The 19,571-nt window shown below is 33.3% G+C and overlaps 1 protein-coding gene across 5 annotated transcripts in view; it reads left to right on the forward strand.

Annotated features, from left to right (window-relative positions):
• fidipidine (coiled-coil domain-containing protein 93) overlaps positions 1–19,571 on the forward strand; it is a 327,823-nt gene that overhangs the window by 129,623 nt on the left and 178,629 nt on the right. For 4 of the 5 annotated variants that reach the window (XM_081728605.1, XM_081728609.1, XM_081728606.1 and 1 more), the window contains one exon: positions 8,641–8,709. The exons of the other annotated variant lie outside the window; for it this stretch is intronic. In XM_081728605.1, the coding sequence (XP_081584731.1) occupies positions 8,641–8,709 (69 nt within the window). The remainder of the gene's footprint in view (positions 1–8,640; positions 8,710–19,571) is intronic. 5 annotated transcript variants of the gene reach the window in all.

Consider the following 19,571-nt stretch of genomic DNA (forward strand, 5'->3'; position numbering starts at 1 on the left):
GTGTTCATTGGTGTCTAAACGTAGTGAAAAAATAAATGAGCTTTCTACTCTGGATTGAGATATAGCATAAGATCCCTTAGTCAGCAGTAACTCAGTCAGGCCACATCGGTACAAAGTACGGACCACACCTATGTTATCAGCGACTTTGTGAGATCTCTCTTTCTACATTGCACTTGTTTTCTTTTCATGAGCAAGGAGAAGGATAACTGAGATATATACACCTCTTTGTTTCTCTTGCATTAAACTGCATTCCTCTCTTTTAAGAGGAAGAATTAACAGCAACAAGTGTGATATGTGTGAGTTATTATTCAACGGACATAATGCGAGAAAAAACCAACAGATGGCTCAAGCTTATTCTTTAAAAGACTTGGTTTTAAATCAAATGAGAGAGCCTTTGACAGAAAGATGTTTCAATGCATTTAATAAACTGTTTATTTTCAATATATTATATGTTTTATATATATATATATATATATATATATATATATATATATATATATATATATATATATTAAATGCTACGTATCGGTTATTGGTTTACAACCTTTTCACGCAGATACTCAGCAGTACTGCAAAGTTTATGTAAATATAGTACCAACAATACTTTTTTTAGAAATCAAGTAATGATTTAATCATTGATAATTTTATTGTGCATTGTAAATTTTATACAGTAAAATCTCAATATTCATACACTTTGATAAATTTTGACTTAATTTTGATGTTATGGTTTTTATCTTACGCAATATTGTATTTTAATAAATTATTACAAATTTTATATTTATTAATACTGTTTTACATATATTTTAAAGATTTCGATGTTTCACATATATCTCTTGGCGTCCACTTGCGACGGCAAGCTGGAATCTTGTCGGCGGGGGTGTCAAGACCATAGATAAAATTATTAATTTATTGGTTTAATTTGTTTTGTAATATTGTCTTGAGTTTTAGGAAACCTAATTTACTCTTGTTTGTTTTAAAGAGATATGTGCAGAGAATACACTATGTGTATACTTCAGATTGTATGCATTCTAGTCTATCAACAAGAGCTTGTAATGTTATGTAATAAATTTGTTAACATTCACACTTTTCTTGGGACAATGAGGACATCAAGAAAAGTGACATTGTTTCGTGTCATCATAATTGAATTGAGGTTATGAGAATTTGGTTGAATAAGATCTTTTCAGATCTGGGACGCACGTGGATGAAAATCGGCCCGAGTGCTGAAACCGTATTACCGGAACGTCAGCAGTTTGAGTTGTATAAAAACCTTTTATTTTGTTCAATGACATAGTTATTAGAGGATCAATACTTGGAAGAGTAGCATTCAAAGTTCAGTCATTCATCGGGTTAAGCATTATTAACTTTATTATTAAGAGAATCGTCTAAGAAGTACCAACGTTGAAATTCAACCGACTGCTGTTACTGGGATACGATCATTCAGTGCTTGGCTCGAATATCATCACCAACAACAGGTATGTGTCACAACCAAATTCTGTGCTAATCCGATTCGTTATTTATGATTCACACACTAAACCACATTTTCTTAAGTCCTCATTACACAAACAATGCTTCACACACAAATGATTAGTAATTCTATTAAATACACATGTTTTAAGTAGATATTTTGGTTATCATTTTAATAGGGCTCTGGTTGGCCCTCACTCAATGCAACCAGTGGTGGAGTATCCCCAAATTACCTCTCACATAATGCGAGTAAATACAGAGTTACTTAATGCTAATTAGATCAATCTGGGAAGCTCAGAGTGCTCTACCTAGTCAAATTCTATTCAATTTTCATCAAGAGCAACCCAGGTTGGCATTATGTATAAGTATCGGAAGTCTTATAGAACGTTTATGTCTGTCTGTCTGTTTGTTTGTCAACAAGTAAGTATCAGAGCAAGAATGGTAAGATATCGAAAAGTACTTTCTCGAAATCGATTCAGTATCCCAAGTATAGATTCCATCTCCTCCGTTAACTTTCTATCCAAACCTGAAGTGGTATAAATTAACCATTCCCAGTTTCAATGTCCATCATCACAGAACAAAAAAGAGTAACAGATAGAGTAAAGCGATTTTTGATACCAAAATCGAAAATGGTAGGAATCTACTACTACTTTCGGTTTCAGTATTGATTGTCATAGAACAAATATGGTAATATATAAGCGTCTTTTAAAGAATCGATTCATCATCTGAAGGAAAATGAATCTTCATTCGCATATCTTCATTATTGTCTGGGCAATAAGAACTGGCCTCTGACAGATAGCTGCACGTGTTATAAACAAAATGAAAGGGACGATTGTTAGCCAAGCACTGCCGTATTTTTTCACGCTGTTTCTAGGCAACGACCGCGCTGTTGCCGGCAGTTGAGAGTAGAATCTTCTGTAAAATAGTTGTTTCAGTGTGGGATAGGGTATGCTGTGTTAAGTGTTCTTTACAAATTAATAATGGTTGTTGGTTGTGAATAGTTTTAGTGTGTGCTCTATTTACAAAATAAATATGACGACTGAAAATTCTAGAACAACAATGTAAAACAAAAGTGGTTCAACATATAGAAGTCAGTCACGGGAAATGTGTAACGCTTGATGCTGTTTCGAAAACGAGAAAAAGAATGAATGACCCCTTTCATTCCACTTTATTTTTTTTTTCCTTGATTCGGTACGAAAAAAATAGTTTATTTACGGTGGGAAGTCAACTCTGCGAAAAGTAGTTTATTTACGGGTGGGAAGTCAGCCCTGCGGAAAGTACTTTAACAAGATAGGGTTTGAATATATATATATAAAAAAAAAAAAAAAAAACAGGAAGGAAGATTTTATTAGAGAGGAAGGATATAGTTATTATGCGCTGTCGTTTTTTAGGGAAATGGCAAATATCGAACCCGAAAAAATAGTATGGCTTGACGAAACATGAGTCAATGCTAACCACTCAAATAGCAAATGTTGGACTGACTCGGCACTTAAAACTACAATGCCTGTCCCAATTGAAAGAAGGGAGATTGATTTTGTTGCATGCAGACACATGTGAGGACATCACACCAAACTAAACAACAAATATTTACAGGGCGAGACGAGAAAACTTTACTTCTCGTCTCATCTCGTGGGCTATTCGCCTTTAAACTTTTAGGGTTTTGGTTAGCTATGGGCCTGTGCACGAAATATTAACTATAGCGAAAATGACTAAATAAAACAGTTAATTAAATTTTTGAAAGTATAACAAGAAATCAAGCCCAGTAAATCATTTGCTACTGAAACTTTCTGTTCTGATGTCTGTCTTCTAGTTACTCTAAAGAAAAAGAAAATCTTTTAGTTACCTATTAGCGCAGGAATTTGTATTCGAATTATATGGAAGTAGTAACTTGTTGTATTTTGGGAAAGCCACTGAATAATTAGCCAAACTTTGTAAAGTTTAATGAAAATTTAATTAAAATACTTTTTAGTGTTCGATTCGATATTAGAAGATTGCAAAATCTCTCCGTTAGGTGAATAAAAATATTGAAGCTGCATAAATTTCGAAGTTGATGTCAATTCAATGTAAAAACAGTTTATTAATATATGCTCTGCTTTTCTTGTAGAATACCAATATTTCAAGTATTATTATTATTGTTATTTGGAAATCATATGTTCCTGTTATATTTCTACGATTATAAAACTTGTTAAACGTCCTAATTTGTCGCCAGAGCTGCTGTGTCTGTTGCTGAGCGTTTGGCAACAGCGCCTTCACAATACTCCACACGCTCTACCCAACTGTCAGAAGCCAGCTCTTGTTGCGCCGATAATAGAATCGAAAATTGTAGAAATTACTACTACTTTCGGTTTGAAGATAGGTCTTCATAGAACTAGACATATCGACAAGCAATTTTTTGGAATCGACTCCGCAGCCCAAGAATAGGTTTCATCCTCTATTCCAACTTTAGGTAGTACAAATTAAACTTTTCTAGTTTCAGCATTAATTGTATACAACAGGAACGCCAATAAATATGGACAAGCTCTTTTCTGGAATCCATTCAGCGTCTGAAAAAATATACAGTCTTCGCCCACATTTCTCTACTAATACCAGAAGCTGTAGAAATGTACGACTACTACCTTTTCACCATGGATATCTATATAACAAAAACAGCAAGAGATAGCGAGATAATTTTTTTCTTTCTTTCTTTCTTTCTTTAATCGATTAAGGAGAAAACTAAATACATGGAAGTTCGTCGGGACCATAATACGGCAAATTGGATGCGTTAAAATATCAAATAACACTTTTGATAAAGTGGATACTTTCAAATATCTAGGAACAATATTAACAGACGAAAACCAAATTCATGAAGAAATTAAATGTCGACTAAAAGCAGGAAATTCGTGTTATTATTCAGTCCAAAATCTCTTGTCGTCGCGAATTCTGTCGAGGAATTTAAAGCTTAAAATATATAAAACGATAATCGTGCTTGCTGTTCTGTATGCTTGCGAAACATGGTCGCTTACTCAGAGGGAAGAACATAGACTGAAAGTACTTGAGAACAAGATACTGAAACGAATATTCGGACCCAAGAGGAACGGAAATGGGGAATGGCGGAAACTTCATAATGGGGAATTTATACGGTGTACCGAACATTGTTAGGGTCATCAAATCTAGGAGGCTCAGGTGAGCACGTCATGTAGCCAAAATGGAAAAAAGTAGGAGCGCTTTCAAAGCCGTAACTGGAAAACAAATCGAGAAACGACCATTAGAAAGACCTAGGCGCAGATGGAAAGACAATATTAAAATGGTTCTCGCAAAAATAGGAATACAAAGTAGAAACTGGATTCAGTTGGCTAAGGATAGAAGTCAGTGGAGAGCTTTGTGAACGCGACACTGAACTTCCGGGTTCCATAGGCCATAGAGTTAGTTAGTTTAATCGATTAAGTGTCCCGGGAATATGTTAGATTTCCGATTTTATTAGTTTAGTACAACCAGAAGTTGTAGAGATCTTCAACTACTTCCAGGGAGAATATTAATTTTCAAATAATAAACATGGTAAGAGATAGCAAAACATGACTTCTTGAAATGGCTTCAGGATTCCAAAAATGAGTTTAATATCTGACCTTGTTCCTGTATCATAGCTGAAAGTTATAGATCTACTATGACCAGTTTCGGTTGTGAGTTCGCATAGTTTAGAAGTCTACTATAATTTCACAGTGTAAGACGTACTCACTTATTTTATGTGTATGATTAATCTACCTACTACAGAAGTTTTATGATAATTTTAGCAATCGGTTCATAATCGCTGAAAAGATGTGGATAGACCTATTATCCTGAAGAAAATCTTCTCCCAAATGATAAAATATCTTATTTCATGTATTAGGTATTTTTTTTCTTTTCTTTTTAATTATTTGACGTCTTCAACCCATATAAAGTAATTACCTATCATTATGGCAACCGTGAGGAAATTTAGACATCCATAACCGTGTATATTGTATCGTAGGTAAGCTCGGGTTCATGCTGAAGATGAGGATATGTGAATCATGAACCTACCATAATTAAGGACTTACAGGGAAGCCCCAAAAGAGGCCGAGCTCAGAGCTTATGGAAATCTGATTTCCGGTAAATTGGCTGGTGTTGCAGTATGTTGTGTATTTTGGTCCCTGATGAAAAGTGCTCAGTGGGCACGAAACCCAAAAACCCCACGTTTTTGAGATATCTGCTGATTCACCGTTCTGCATGCCTTTCGATATTTTCAAACGAATAACATTTTCTGAACTAGATTTTTGCACTGATTTCAAATATGTAATCAGTTTCTTTCTGTCACTTCAGGATTTTGAGAATTCAACATATTCAAAAATCAATGTTTAATGAAAAAACTACTTATGTCTACGGAAAAAACTAATAGACAACATGAATATATTCTAGTAATAGATAGAAAATTGACATTAATTTTACTATGTGCAAATCCTGCGATGTCTTGGTATCTTTACAGTCAAATAAGTTAACAGGTTGATGAAACTATTCGCAGTAGTAGTGTGTTAGCTATTTTATGTAAAGTGGGTTACTGCCGCGGCAACGCTGTAAATCATTTGACACTGAAGAAAAACCGGATGACTCACACTCAAAAAGTAATGATTTTATACCAAGTGACAGTGATAAACCACAACTATTTTACCAGCAAGAACTAAATGACTTAGGCTCAAGACTCAAAGCGAAAAACTTACTTTCACCTGGAACTACTTTCTTTTGGTATAGGCAAAGAGAACGTGAGTTTTTTTATTTTTATTTTATTTTATTTATTTATTTATTTATTTATTTATTTTTAAAAAAACATGAATCAATAGTTTACTGCCGTGACATACCAGGACTTACACAATGGTTTGGTGTGACTTACAATGCTTCTGATTGAAGACTTTTTATCGATTCATCGGCATCTTACTTGGCAATAGCAGTATCCTTGGGTCTGTTCCTGTTGCACATTCTATTCATATGAAAGAGACATGAAAATGTTAAATGTTTACTAGATCCTTTGAACTGCGAAGAACACCAATGGCTTCTATGTGGCGATTTTAAAGTTATAGGCGTCTTGCTGGGACTTCAATCAGGTTGCATCAAACATCTTTGTTATCTCTGCGAATGGGATAGTCGTGCAAACGGTGAATATTGTGTTAGGAAAAAATGGCTATCCCAAAAATCTCTCAGCTGGATCGAAGAATATTGAACATGAACCACTCGTGGAACATTCAAAAGTTTTACTTTCTCCCCTGCATATAAAGTTAGGCATCATGTCAGTTAGTTCGTGTTCTAAATAAGGACGGTATGTGTTTTAAGTACATATACAAGGTATTTAGTACTATGAGCATTTTAAAACTCATAGGTGGTATATTCAATGGTCTACAGATAAGAAAACTTCTCAGCGACCTACCTTTTGAGAATACGATGACCCAAATGGAGAAGAAAGCATGGTGAAGCTTCAGAAATGTTGTGAAGAACTTCCTGGGTAATATAAGATGTTCTGATTATGAACATATTGTAGAAGTGTTGCTGCAAGATCTTAGGAGTCGTGGGTGTAATATGAGTGTCAAACTACACTTTTTACATGCACATTCAGAAAATTTCCCACAGAATCTTGGTGTCTATAGTGAAGAACAGGGCAAACGCTTTCACCAGGACTTAAAGGATATTGAAAAAAGGTATCAAGGTGGTTGGACCATTAACGTGGTGGCCGACTACTGCTGGTTGCTGGCAAGGGAGAATATAAGCGTAGTAACTCCTGGGAAAATGGAAAACGAAGGAAATTGTTTCATAAGTAGTAGGCTTTTGTGTGATTAATTGTACATTCAGAAACAAAATTAAGTATAGGGTGGAGCTGTCGTTTCTTATACCTCCGACCTATATCGAATGACTGTACATACATATTTAAGTAAACTATGGTATTTTTTTCATTTGTGTGTATTTAGTTACTTTTGTCATTTCGGAATCGCTGTATGTACATTAAAAATATATATTATGTATCCTATATTATAAGTAGTTTGCATGTATTGATATAAACATACCTCTCCATTTCCAGGAAAACGTAACGTGATGGGGTAAAATTGATGTTATATTCGTAATCAACGCCCCAAAATTATAACAAAACGCCTTTCAAACCAAAATCATCGAAACTTTTCTTTTTTTTTAAAAAAAAAATGAAGAGCAGTGTTATTATCGTCACTTAATGGCACGCGCTCCCTCGTAAACTAAAACTACTAGTTAGGTCGACTTTTTATCTATAAAGTATGAACTAGTCTCACTAGGGTATACTAGGATTCCGAATCCGACGCCGGTTAACTTCCATCACATCAGGTTCAAGATCATTTGAAGGTCAAATAGAGGGGGGACGTTGCAAAGATCTGAACAAAAAGTACATAAATGTTTTTTGAATCACTGGATCCGATTATGTCATTTTCTTGAACCGACAAGGTCATGTCAAGGTCAAATTTGAAAAATCGTCGAAAAAATCTGTAAAAAATATCATAGATAGGTTTTGAGGGTAGCTGATTCAAGAATCCGAGGTCGGTGTTAATCGAACCAGTAATATTGTCCATTTAGTTTTCCAGTCGTCATTTGCAGTGTCGTCTTTCCCAATAAAGATGTGTTTTGCATTTCACATTTAATCATTCTTGAACTTCAACCTCCAGTATTTCACCTTCATTTCCGTCGTTGTTCACATTACGTTTACCAGCATCTTGTATGTTTTCCAGTAGATCTCGACTAGGGTATTTGATTTGTTATTTAAGGATCTAGAGTAAGTATATAGCTTTCAAAGACTATTTAAGTATCTAAAGGTATAATACAACAATAAAACGGCAGATAAAGACTTAGAATGGTAAAAGTTTGAAAGCTTGTTAGTATCTATTCGAGTTTAAGAATTTCAAAGGAATATGTTTGTTCTAATGATATTTATAACTTATATTTGATAGCTTTTGAACATTTGAGTGACGATAGAGGTTGCCTTTCTAACTGTATTAACCCATTAGTATAAAAAGTAGTGCTTTTAATTTTGAAAGCAGTAACATAGATTATGTTACGGATTGGTTTAAAAAATGGTGAACATTGAAGATTTTACAAGTGTATTGAGTAGTATTAGGTCATCACTTTTTGGACGATTCACTTTTTTTTTAATTTATTTATTTATTTATTTATTTTTTTTAGAAGGATACTACTCATCTACGTTATGTACAAAAGGCAACAGAGATGCAAGACACACACAGAGCTGAGGAGGTAATATTAATTAATTTACTTTTATTTTAAAAATGTGAATATAGCAACAAAGTGTGTTCAGAAAATATAGCGCATTGGGTAGTATGCACAATTTTTCTGTTATCAAGTTCAATTAATATCATTGCATGTTTTTTATTGCATTTGTCAATTTTCCGTGTTCTTTCATTTACAGAATCTATCTAGTGTATATGTAAATAAATAAATAATTATTATTATTATATCTGAATTTTAGATCGGTTTAACTTACTAGCTGATAGAAGCCTCTATCAATTCCAGAGTATTGGAGAGTTCTTCCCCAGACAACTTTCTTACCATATGACAGATGTCCATAATTAGTGTTTTTTGTAGTGTTGTTAGATGTTTCGCGTTAATATTTTCCAACTATCGCATTGTTTTCAGGAATAACAGTTGTGGCTTAAATAATGATTGGTTTCATTATAACTCGGATATTTCGTCTGCCAGGTCTTTCTACGTGTTGATGTTTATAATGCAGTTGTATACATGTTACATTTCGTCTATTGCAAGAGTTACTTCTTGTTCTGTTTTATTGGTGATAGTAACCTCTGTTCTGTTAATATCCGTTTTTATTTATTGTTCTCAGTATTGTTTTTAACTGGTATTTGTAGTATGTTTAAATATCGATGATCAGTTCCTTATTTTGTGCTAGAAACTAATGTATGATTTTTGCTGCAGTACTGTGTGTTTTCACATTGTCAGTTGGATCCATTATGCGGAATGAGATTGTGTTTTTTCAGTTGTATGTAATATGTTTCACCTTTTTTTGTTCATTTTTCATTTTGAGATTCTTGCTTAATACATATTTACAGTCATTTCTGGTTTGTATCACTGTCCTGGATGACCATCATAAATCGCATCTTCCAGAAGAGATTTCACTGTTCTTGTCCCATATATTTTATTCTCTTATCTGTATTCCTGCGTTCTAGATGGGTCTTAAAGTTCTCTGGAATTATCTGCTCTGCTTTTTTATGTTTTTCATCTAATAGTTTATGGTGTTCCCTGAAATAGTTAGGTGGACGAATTTGCGTTTGTATCTGCATTTGCAGATAACATGGAATATTTGCCCAGTTACTCTCTGGTAGTGATGTGAGGTGGAAAATTTTCCATTTCAGAAAATTTTCCCCTATATTTTTCCGTTCTAAACAAATATTAGTGATAAAGTAATAATATGTTTTAAAGGTCATGAATGATTTAAAAATTAAAATTTTTTATACTCACATAGCGTGTCACCTGTGAATACAACGTTAAAACAGATCCAAAAATAAAAATAAAATAATAAAATAAAATAAAATATAATAAAAAAAATAAGTCCCATGAACTTGTTAGTATGTAAATAAAATTTCCGATAAAAATTGAAATACATCATATAAACACTCTTAAGGTGACAATTTTAACAAAAAAAAAAAAAAAAAAAAAGAAAAACATGTTTTCTTTTGTGTCAATAACAAGTGTACACATGTGTTTTTACCAACTTCAAAATGACTTTCAAACTAGTATAAAAAGTAGCGGTTTTAAAACAATCAGCATCATTCGCTTCTTCGGAATCATCGATTATCAATCACATCAAAACCGTTGGAGGTTGATTGACACAACCCCAGGACGAGTATGGAAAACTTTAACAAACTGTGAGTATGCCTTGTGCACTTTATTCTTAAATAACTTTAAATGTGTAAAGTAAGCACTAAATCCTATATTATAACACAAGAAAATCAAAAAAACAATTTCCTTATCAATTCAAACCCCGAATTGTTATACTATACTACCTATATCATATTGTTGCTTTTAACTATTTCATACAAATGGTGTTGGTTTATTTTCTTATATTTCTTAATAGATTCTTACACATATCAAATGCAATTAAAAAAAAATCCTCATCCTAAAAAATGTGCAAAATGCTAAATCATAAACGGGACTCATTAAAGCATCATTTTAGTAACGATTCCTCATTAACCATTAAATTGTCTTCATGTATAGAAATGTTAAAAAGTGGAAGATCGTCTAAAGAATCTGAAAATTTTCATAGCTCAAAAAATTTCCGGTACTATGTAGGAACAAGTGAAACAGTTTTTCATGAATCGAAAATTTTTCTGTCGTGTATGGAAGAATTGAAAAGCTTTTTGTAAGTAGGAAAATTTTCATCATTTTGAAGCAAAAAGTAAAACAACTTTTTATAAATCGGGAAGTTTTATTTCTGTGTAGAAACAAGTGAAAGAAATGGATCGGAGAATTTTCATTATAATATAGAAACAAGTGGAAAAACTTTTCATAACCCGGACAATTTTAAATATTATATATAGTGATGTTAGGTGGAAAATTTTCCTCTATATTTAACTGCACATCGAGCTATAAAATTGAATTCCCGTAGAGGAAAGCTAGACAGCAACAAATTATAATTTTCCAATTAGCTTTCGGGAACTGGAAAATTTTCTATTTCAAGTTGGCAAGTAAAAACTTACATAGTGTTTCTCTCTCGGTGTGTGTGTATGTATGTATGTATGCGTATGTGTGTGTAAAGTGCAGGGGACATAAATAAAGTTCGTAAAGTACAAATATCCCACCCCATTGTGTAAAATGCAACGAGAAAGCGAAAAGAAACCTTTGTGAATTTATCAGGTATTTCAAAAACAGAAAATTCCACTATTTCTTCACATATACGCCTGCCTATGTAATGTAATAACTACATAAAAGTCCCATTTCCTTATGAAGATTATTTTTGTAACAGAAAATAAGAAATGCTTTGGTTTTATTGTGTTTAAAGCTATGAGAAAGCATCATCTTACGCGTAATGAATTAACGAAAGGTGAGAATTTTGAGGGAAGAATACATTATATTTTTTTTCTCTCAGAAATGTAGAAATCATTGGATTTTCACTTCATGGAACATTTTTCAGACAATATTTATTTCAAAAAATTTTACGGCTTATAAGGGGAGTGCCGGTCCTGGGTTCGAGTTCCGGATGTCCGTGTTCGAAGCGCCAGATATAAGGGGAATGGGGTTCGATACTCGTTTGTTCCAGTTCGAGAAGACTGACTAATAATAATATTGGGACCCGAACCTTGGATCTCTCAAAAATCTCCTTTAAAACATCATTCAAATGCATAAATTAGTAAATTGACGTAAGAGACTGGCAATAAACAAGTATCTTCACTCCTCCACGGTCCTAAGATTCGGGCGTTATACGTATCAGAGGCATGAGCCGTATACCCACCATCGCTGAAGTGTCAGCTCCAAAATACACTGGTCAATACCTGTAAAAGAGTGCAAGGTAGGATAGCCATGCGTGGTTAACACCAGACGAGTAGTGGGAGGCGAAAGTAAATGTTTGAACTTCTCTATTGGTAGATACCTTACCTTCTGATAAACACTTTATGCCGCATACACTTTAACTTATACACATTTCAACCGCTAAAAGAAAACATAATTTATTAAACACATCTGGTTAGCAGTTTCTTCGCTTTTAGGAAAAAATAACAAGAATTGTAATCTAACACTGTATTAATATTCACTTCATCTTGATTACATGGACCACATATAATAGAAAACAACACTGATATTTTCAAATTATGATTAATATTTCATTCAAAAACAAAGTGGCCCTTTCGGACGATCTCGGAACGACACGTAAGCGCGCAGGACGATTTCGGCGAATGTACGAAATAAAATTCACTAGTGCACTATTAAGTAGTTGGCTTCCATTGCTGGATATCGATGAGTTGAATGTCCCATTCCTTGACATACAACAGGGTTCTTCTACAAATCGTTGTATTGGCGAGGGAAATGCTTAAGAACAATTCTTGTTAACACAAGTTCCTTGTTACTATTGAAACATCATTTATATACTTGTCACTGCTTCCTGCTCTCACATTGCATTTGATATATATAAAACTCAAATACTATTCATGTTCGTTTTAAATTTTGAAATCAACTTATTTCGAGCACATCTTGAATACGTCCAATTTACTTGGTAGGAGATGACGCTCTCTTCTCTTCTCTTCGCGTCACATCGTTGCCTTCACAGCACAAGAATACACTGACTAAACTAAAATATAGTTCGTAGAAAACATTAAGTTTTTGCTTTATTATATTGTTAATAATATATAATGAATGGTCCATAGGTTAATAGAAATCACATTAAAACAGTGATTGTTCCAATAAGTTGTAGAATTGACGATTATTAATAATTTTTACATTGTCACGTAAAAATCTGTCATCGTCATGAGGGCTTGTGCGTGGGCGTTTACAACGAGAGTAGCTAAATTTTTTCTCCAAATATGGGCCGACGGGAGGAAGCAAGACTGTCTAGAAAAGTGAGGTACCTTTTGGGTGACAAATTCTTAAGCATTGTTCTCCTCCAACTGTTAGCTGATTGCATTATATTTCTAAGAATTGACGCTGGGGAAATACGAGGGTTGGTTTAAAAATCCAAGCCAATCCATACTGTTATAGATGGCGTCGAACGGAATGACCGCTGAAGGTATCACAGAAGTGGGCAAGAACCCTGGAATCCAAATCTTCTTAACCACATTGCAACACAACAGCAATCACAGCACTCCATTAGTCCATAGAGGGTTAATGTCATTTGTAGTTTGTTCACACTGGTGAATAACAGTTTGTAGCTTCACTCGGACGCACATGATCGCGAAAGTCGAAGAATAACGAACGCGAGGGCCATTTACGATAACGCGAGGGCCATTTCGTAAATGTCTTTTGAGTCCTTTCATTTTTATTATTTATTTATATTTTTCATTTATTTCAATTATTCCTTGAAATGTAAACTCAAATATAATTTCAATATTTGAATATAAATCAATAGTTATTTGTAATTCAAAATACTATTCAACATTATACTTCATAATGTTTTTCAAAATTCAAACCAAGTTATACAAACATATTAATATATTCAATGCAATAATGAATAAACATCATATTTAATAACATGTTAGGTTTGGTAAGGTATCGTATTCGATGAGGTATTGTATTCAATGCCATATTTAAGAATGCACAGTAAAATATAAATAGTTCAAACTAACTATATACCAATAAATTTGAAATAGTAAAATTACTTAAAATTCTGCAATAGTACTTCTTAATTCTCAGATAAAACACATAATATCACTCAAGAATAGCATATATCATCAAATAATTCAACTTATCATGATTTTATTTTTCACGAAAATGAGATATTCCTTCCTACTATATATGTAGAAAATTTATTACAATGAAAACATCAACATTATTCATAAAATTCAAAAATGTACTTTCATTGACATGCTAACACAAGACATTTATCAAGAATATTCGAAATAATTCAACACAACTAAAACATATGATATAGTGCACACGATAGGTTCATACTTTATTAAGATTACATGGTAAAAGCACATAAGTAAATATAACACTAAAAATATTTCATTTATTTAAAATGAAATAAACTGGGCACATGTGAGCTCGTCACGCTCAAAGTATATAAAAATATACTGCCTGCATTAAATTAGCAAGACCCTACCCCAATTATTAATTAATATCTTTCCATCCCCGAAGCAAAGTGAAAAGATAGAACATTTGGTTAAAATTTAAAAATAATATAGAGGGGACTAATAAGAAAATTGCCTACTCCGGGCATTACATAATATGAATAACCCATAATAGTGGAGGGACCTTTGCTTCAATGTCTTCAAGTACTACTTGAAATGTTTTCGTATTCAACGAAAAGATTAACACAAAGTAAATGCAACAATAGTTGCTAACAATTATCATGTAAGTATTCATTTACTAATCTCACATTTGCATTTGAATATTGATTCTGTAAATTTTATTATTATTATTATTATTATTATTATTATTCTCCCGTTTGTGACTCAGTGGTTCACCACGTAGGCGTGTTTAGTTGGAAAACAAGGCTGCGGTAGCCCACCACATCAGTAGGAGTCAGTCATCCTAATTTGATCACTGTGATCTTACCAGAATGCTAATTAAACAAAACGAGAGGGTTAATAAAATTTATCAACGTAAACTCTAAGTTATGTACGTTACACCATGATGATTCAGTGAGATATTTTAAATATGAATCTAATTCTAAAATTTCATCAAGGATTTTGTCAATTCTATTCAAGTTAATTTTGGAATCACATTGGTTTGAAAGATTTACCATTACAGCATTGATGGAATCATAAGTCACTTCTTCAATACAACTATTCAACTCTGAACTTTTACTCTGTTCTTTTAGGATTTCATCACTTTTGGTTCCACAGTGTTTAGTAGCTAAATTAAGCCAAATGCTCTTTGTTTCTTTAGTAGGTTTCCAAACTTTTAATCTGTCAACTAAACATTTACCAGTGAGTGGATCCGTTAACTCAAAAACCTTTTCTGAGACCTTTTTAGAGCACAACAGGGGACCTTTGTACAGATAAAGAAATTTTGAGATTCTTTTGTCTATGGCTGAACTCAAATTCGTTTGCTTCAAGAAAACTAAATCATTTTCCTTTATCTTATATTTACTTTCTTGTTTCAGGTTATGCTTAACATTTTTTTTACGAATTATTTCAGTTCTTTTCAGATCTGCCATAACTAATTTATTATCCCACAAAACATATTCATCTGTATCCTTTTCAGTAACCACAATACCAAAATGCTTAAATACTGATTCAGAAGGCTTTACATTCAAATGCAAGCTGGCAGGGCTTACACCTAAACTACTTGAAATTGAATAATTTAACAAAATTACAATTTGAGGGATGAATTTTTCCCAAGCAGTGTGATCTTCACTACAGAACAATTTAAACAGTCGATTAGTCTGACGATGGATTCGTTCAACCGGGTTAGAAGAAGCGTGATATGGTGTTACGTAATGTATTTTGATTCCATATTCTGACATTTTTTCTTTGAATTTTCGAGAACTGAAACAGCTACCATTATCAACCAAGATAGCGCTAGGAATGCCTAAATGCAAGAAATACAATGATTCTAAACAACGTAAAACACATTTGGTGGTAGCATTTCGCATAGGATACAAAGTGTAATATCTAGTGAAAACATCTAAAATTGACAATGCATATTTATAACCTGAGGAAGAAGAAACGTATGGTCCTAAAATATCAATTGAAATAAGCACACGAGGACCATTGACAGTAATACTTTCCATTGGTCTAGCCGGAGGTGATGTTTCTACTTTCGTTTCTTTACATACAATACAATCATTGATAAAATTACTGATATCTTTTCTCATAGATTTCCAGTAACAAATTTCATTTACAAAACCAAAAGTTTTTTCAATTCCAAAGTGACCTCGTTGACAATGCATGTGTTCTACAATAGTACGAACTAATGAAGGTGGAATACAAATTCTCCAAGAATTTTGGAAATGGAAATTTCTGTTCAAAAGTACACCCTTTTCAAGTTTATAAAATTTTTCAAGATTTCTGTTTTTCACCTTAGAGTATGGGTCATTAGGATTTTGAAGAAATTTCATTATTGAATCATATTCTGTATGTTCACGTTGTTTTTCGACTAGTTCCTGTATGGTCATATTTCCGAAAAATGACGGTAACACTTCGAGGTTATTCACCGTATGAGTTTCAGTTTTAGGAGCTAAAACTATACGTGACAAGGCGTCACTGGCTTTATTGTCAATTCCACGAATATGAATGATTTCCAAATCAAAACTTTGTAATTCGGGACTCCAACGAGCTAAACGAGAATTCCAATTTCTAATCTTATGTAAGTACACTAAAGAGTTATGGTCAGTATACACTTTAACATGTTTACCATACAGTAAATGTCCCCATTTACGAATAGAAATCACTATTGCTAACGCCTCTTGTTCAGTTGTAGTATACGCACGCTGCGCTTTGTTTAAAGTTTTACTACAGAATCCAATAATGTTACGTTTACCATCAATTTCTTGAAAAAGTATGCCAGCCACGGCCACCTGTGAACTGTCGGTGATCAATGAAAAATCGGAATCAAGTTTTGGGTGAGTGAGTAGTACATCTTGAACCAAACTGTCTTTAAGGGACTGAAAACTATGTTCACATTCTGGGGTCCAAATCCATTTTTTCCCTTTCTGGATAAGTTCAAATAAAGAAACAGCTAGTTCAGCAAATTTGTGTACAAATTTAGAACACCATTCGAAAAGGCCTAAAACTCGTTGTAATTGTTTTATATTGGTTGGACGAGGTAGTTGGCGAATAACTTCTACGTAAGAAGGATCTTTACAAATACCTTCAGGTGTTACAACAAAACCCAAAAAATTAAAACTAGTCTTACAAAATGAAGATTTTGAAAGATTAACAGTCATGTTAGCTTCACTCAGCTTAGTAAATAACTGATCTAATAAATTTAATTGTTCTTCAAAAGAAAAGGTTGGAATACTTAAATCGTCAATATATGAAACAAGTTTATTATACAATGCATAACCTAGCACCTTCTGTAATGCATCTATGAGAGCGACAGAACCATTAATGTATCCAAATGGGATAACAGTAAATCTGTACATATGATTGTTCCAAGAGAAGGCAATGAAATCACGAGATTCCTCAGACAGAGGAATTTGTGAATACGATGACACAAGGTCAATTGAACTTACAAACTTAGCACCTTGAAATTTCAACAATAAATCATCAATTCGGTTTACTTTCAATTGTTTTAATTTAACATGCTTATTGAGCTCAGTCAGATCAACTACAACTCTAGGTTTGGTTGTGTTTTTCTTAGGTACACAGAAAATTGGGTGGCTATGTATCGACACTGCTGGTTCAATGACACCTACTTTTAACCATTCATCGATTTGCTTGTCAATGCTTTCTTTAAAATGGTAGGGTAAAGTATATTGTCTTTTTACTATGGGGTTAGTAGTGTCAACATCTATGGAATATTCATATAAATTGCATCTACCTGGATAATCTGTGAATACATCACGATGTTTTACCAACAAATCAAATAATTGCTGTTTTTCCTCATTACTTAAATGATCACATTCATGTACCTTTTCCCTAATTTCGTTTATTGTTGCTACAGCACACACATTTTCGAAAATAACATTATCATTTGATACCTTATCCCCACAACTTTCCTGTTTACTTTGGCTATTACCATGAGCATTTTGAATCTCATTATCAATTTCTGACATTTGTAAACCATAGTATTCGAGTAAAAAATTTTCTTCTACTGCTTGATTTATATTAAGATCTTTTATTCGAAAATCTTTCGACTCTTTTCTCAACTGTGAATACGCCTGATCTCGTTCATGTAAAACACGGATCCACTCTTGTTCTAATTTACCCTTTTGTGAAACCAAACTATTAATTACAGGACATGCTGAAGATGTATAGTCATGATTGGATTCGAACTCTGAACTTTCATCTGACAAGTTATTATTTTCTACAGAAATACCTAACTCAGTGTCAACAGGTTTATTTATTCGATCAGCATAAGTCAAAATCTTCTTAGGTTGACAACAACTGTTTTCTTTACTATGAGATTTTTCAATGAGCATAGGAACAACAACAATTTCTTTTCCGTCAGAAAAACTAATTACGTTTTTCGAAAAATCTATCATCGCATGGGCGATTGTGAGGAAATTGCGACCTAACAAGCATTCTGTGTTTAATTCATCTACTACCAGAACTCTTATGTCGAACATCAAGTGTTCTATTTCCACACAAATATTTACTTCACCCTTAACCTGCTTTTTTCTTTTACCAGAATAATCTACCAAGAGAATATGTGGTGCAGGTTTTAACTGCGGATGTGAAATTACGGAAGAAATACGTTTCCATGCCTCAAAACTGATAAGGGATGCTGATGCCCCTGTATCGCACAATGCTTTCAACTGAGTATCTAATACTTTACAAAAAATTTCTGCAGTGCGAGTGTTATTACCCTTACTTACATTTTCATCAATTTCTATTTCATCTTCAGAAATATCTAAGTCCCAATTAACAACATTATTAATGTTTTTACTCAACATTACATATTCCACAGGAAAAATTGGGGTGAGTGCATCTTCATTACTAAAATCGTGACTATTACTAAAGTTTTCATAAGCTCTACCAGAAGCACTCTCTCGGCAGAGCGTTTCTAGTTTAACGGTGTTTGTCTACTCTGATTACCTGATGATGTAGGAGGAGGGAAGGTACGAGGTTGATTAAAATTTGAAATAAAAGGTGGTTGGTTACCAGGATGAAAAGTTGGAAATGGTTGAGGCGTGTGCCCACCATTATCAGCGCGGCTAGTCTCAGTGTAATGTATAGCTTCTTGGCTATCGTACTGATTATCGTTTTCAGGATTACGCTGGGGATGGACGTTTCTTGGTTTATTCTTATTCTTAAAATGTTGATTTTTACCTTTGCTTTGGGGTTGCTTTTTACCTTTGTTTTTGCTTTGATGTTGTGATTCTCTAAAATTATGTTCATTACTTTCATTTTCTTGGACATTAACCTGATTTACACGAATCTGTTTCTTAAGAAATCCACTATTTGTTCTAAAGTTGTCATTGTTTTTTGACAATGTTTCAAGGTTTTGAACAACATTCAACATAGTTTGCAAATCCAAGGATGGTAACAAAACCAATTGTTTCTGAAAATAATTAGGCAATAACAATTTAATTGTATTCAAAATAAAAGCTTCACTAACGTTTTCATTCAGTTCTCGAATCTTATGGTAGCGATCTGCTACAAATTGGTAAACTGTACCGTCGACTTTAGGGTCATACCTTTTGGATTGCAATACTGACATTTTACCAGCTACAACTTGCGGAGATTCGAACTGTTGCTTGAAAGCACAAACAAAATCACTATATGATTTAAAGTCAGGTTTACGAGTAAGGAACCAAGATTTGGAAGATC

The sequence above is a fragment of the Thermobia domestica genome, chromosome 10 (assembly GCF_964235325.1).
Source record: "Thermobia domestica chromosome 10, izTheDome1.hap1.1, whole genome shotgun sequence".
NCBI classification, from domain to species: domain Eukaryota; kingdom Metazoa; phylum Arthropoda; class Insecta; order Zygentoma; family Lepismatidae; genus Thermobia; species Thermobia domestica.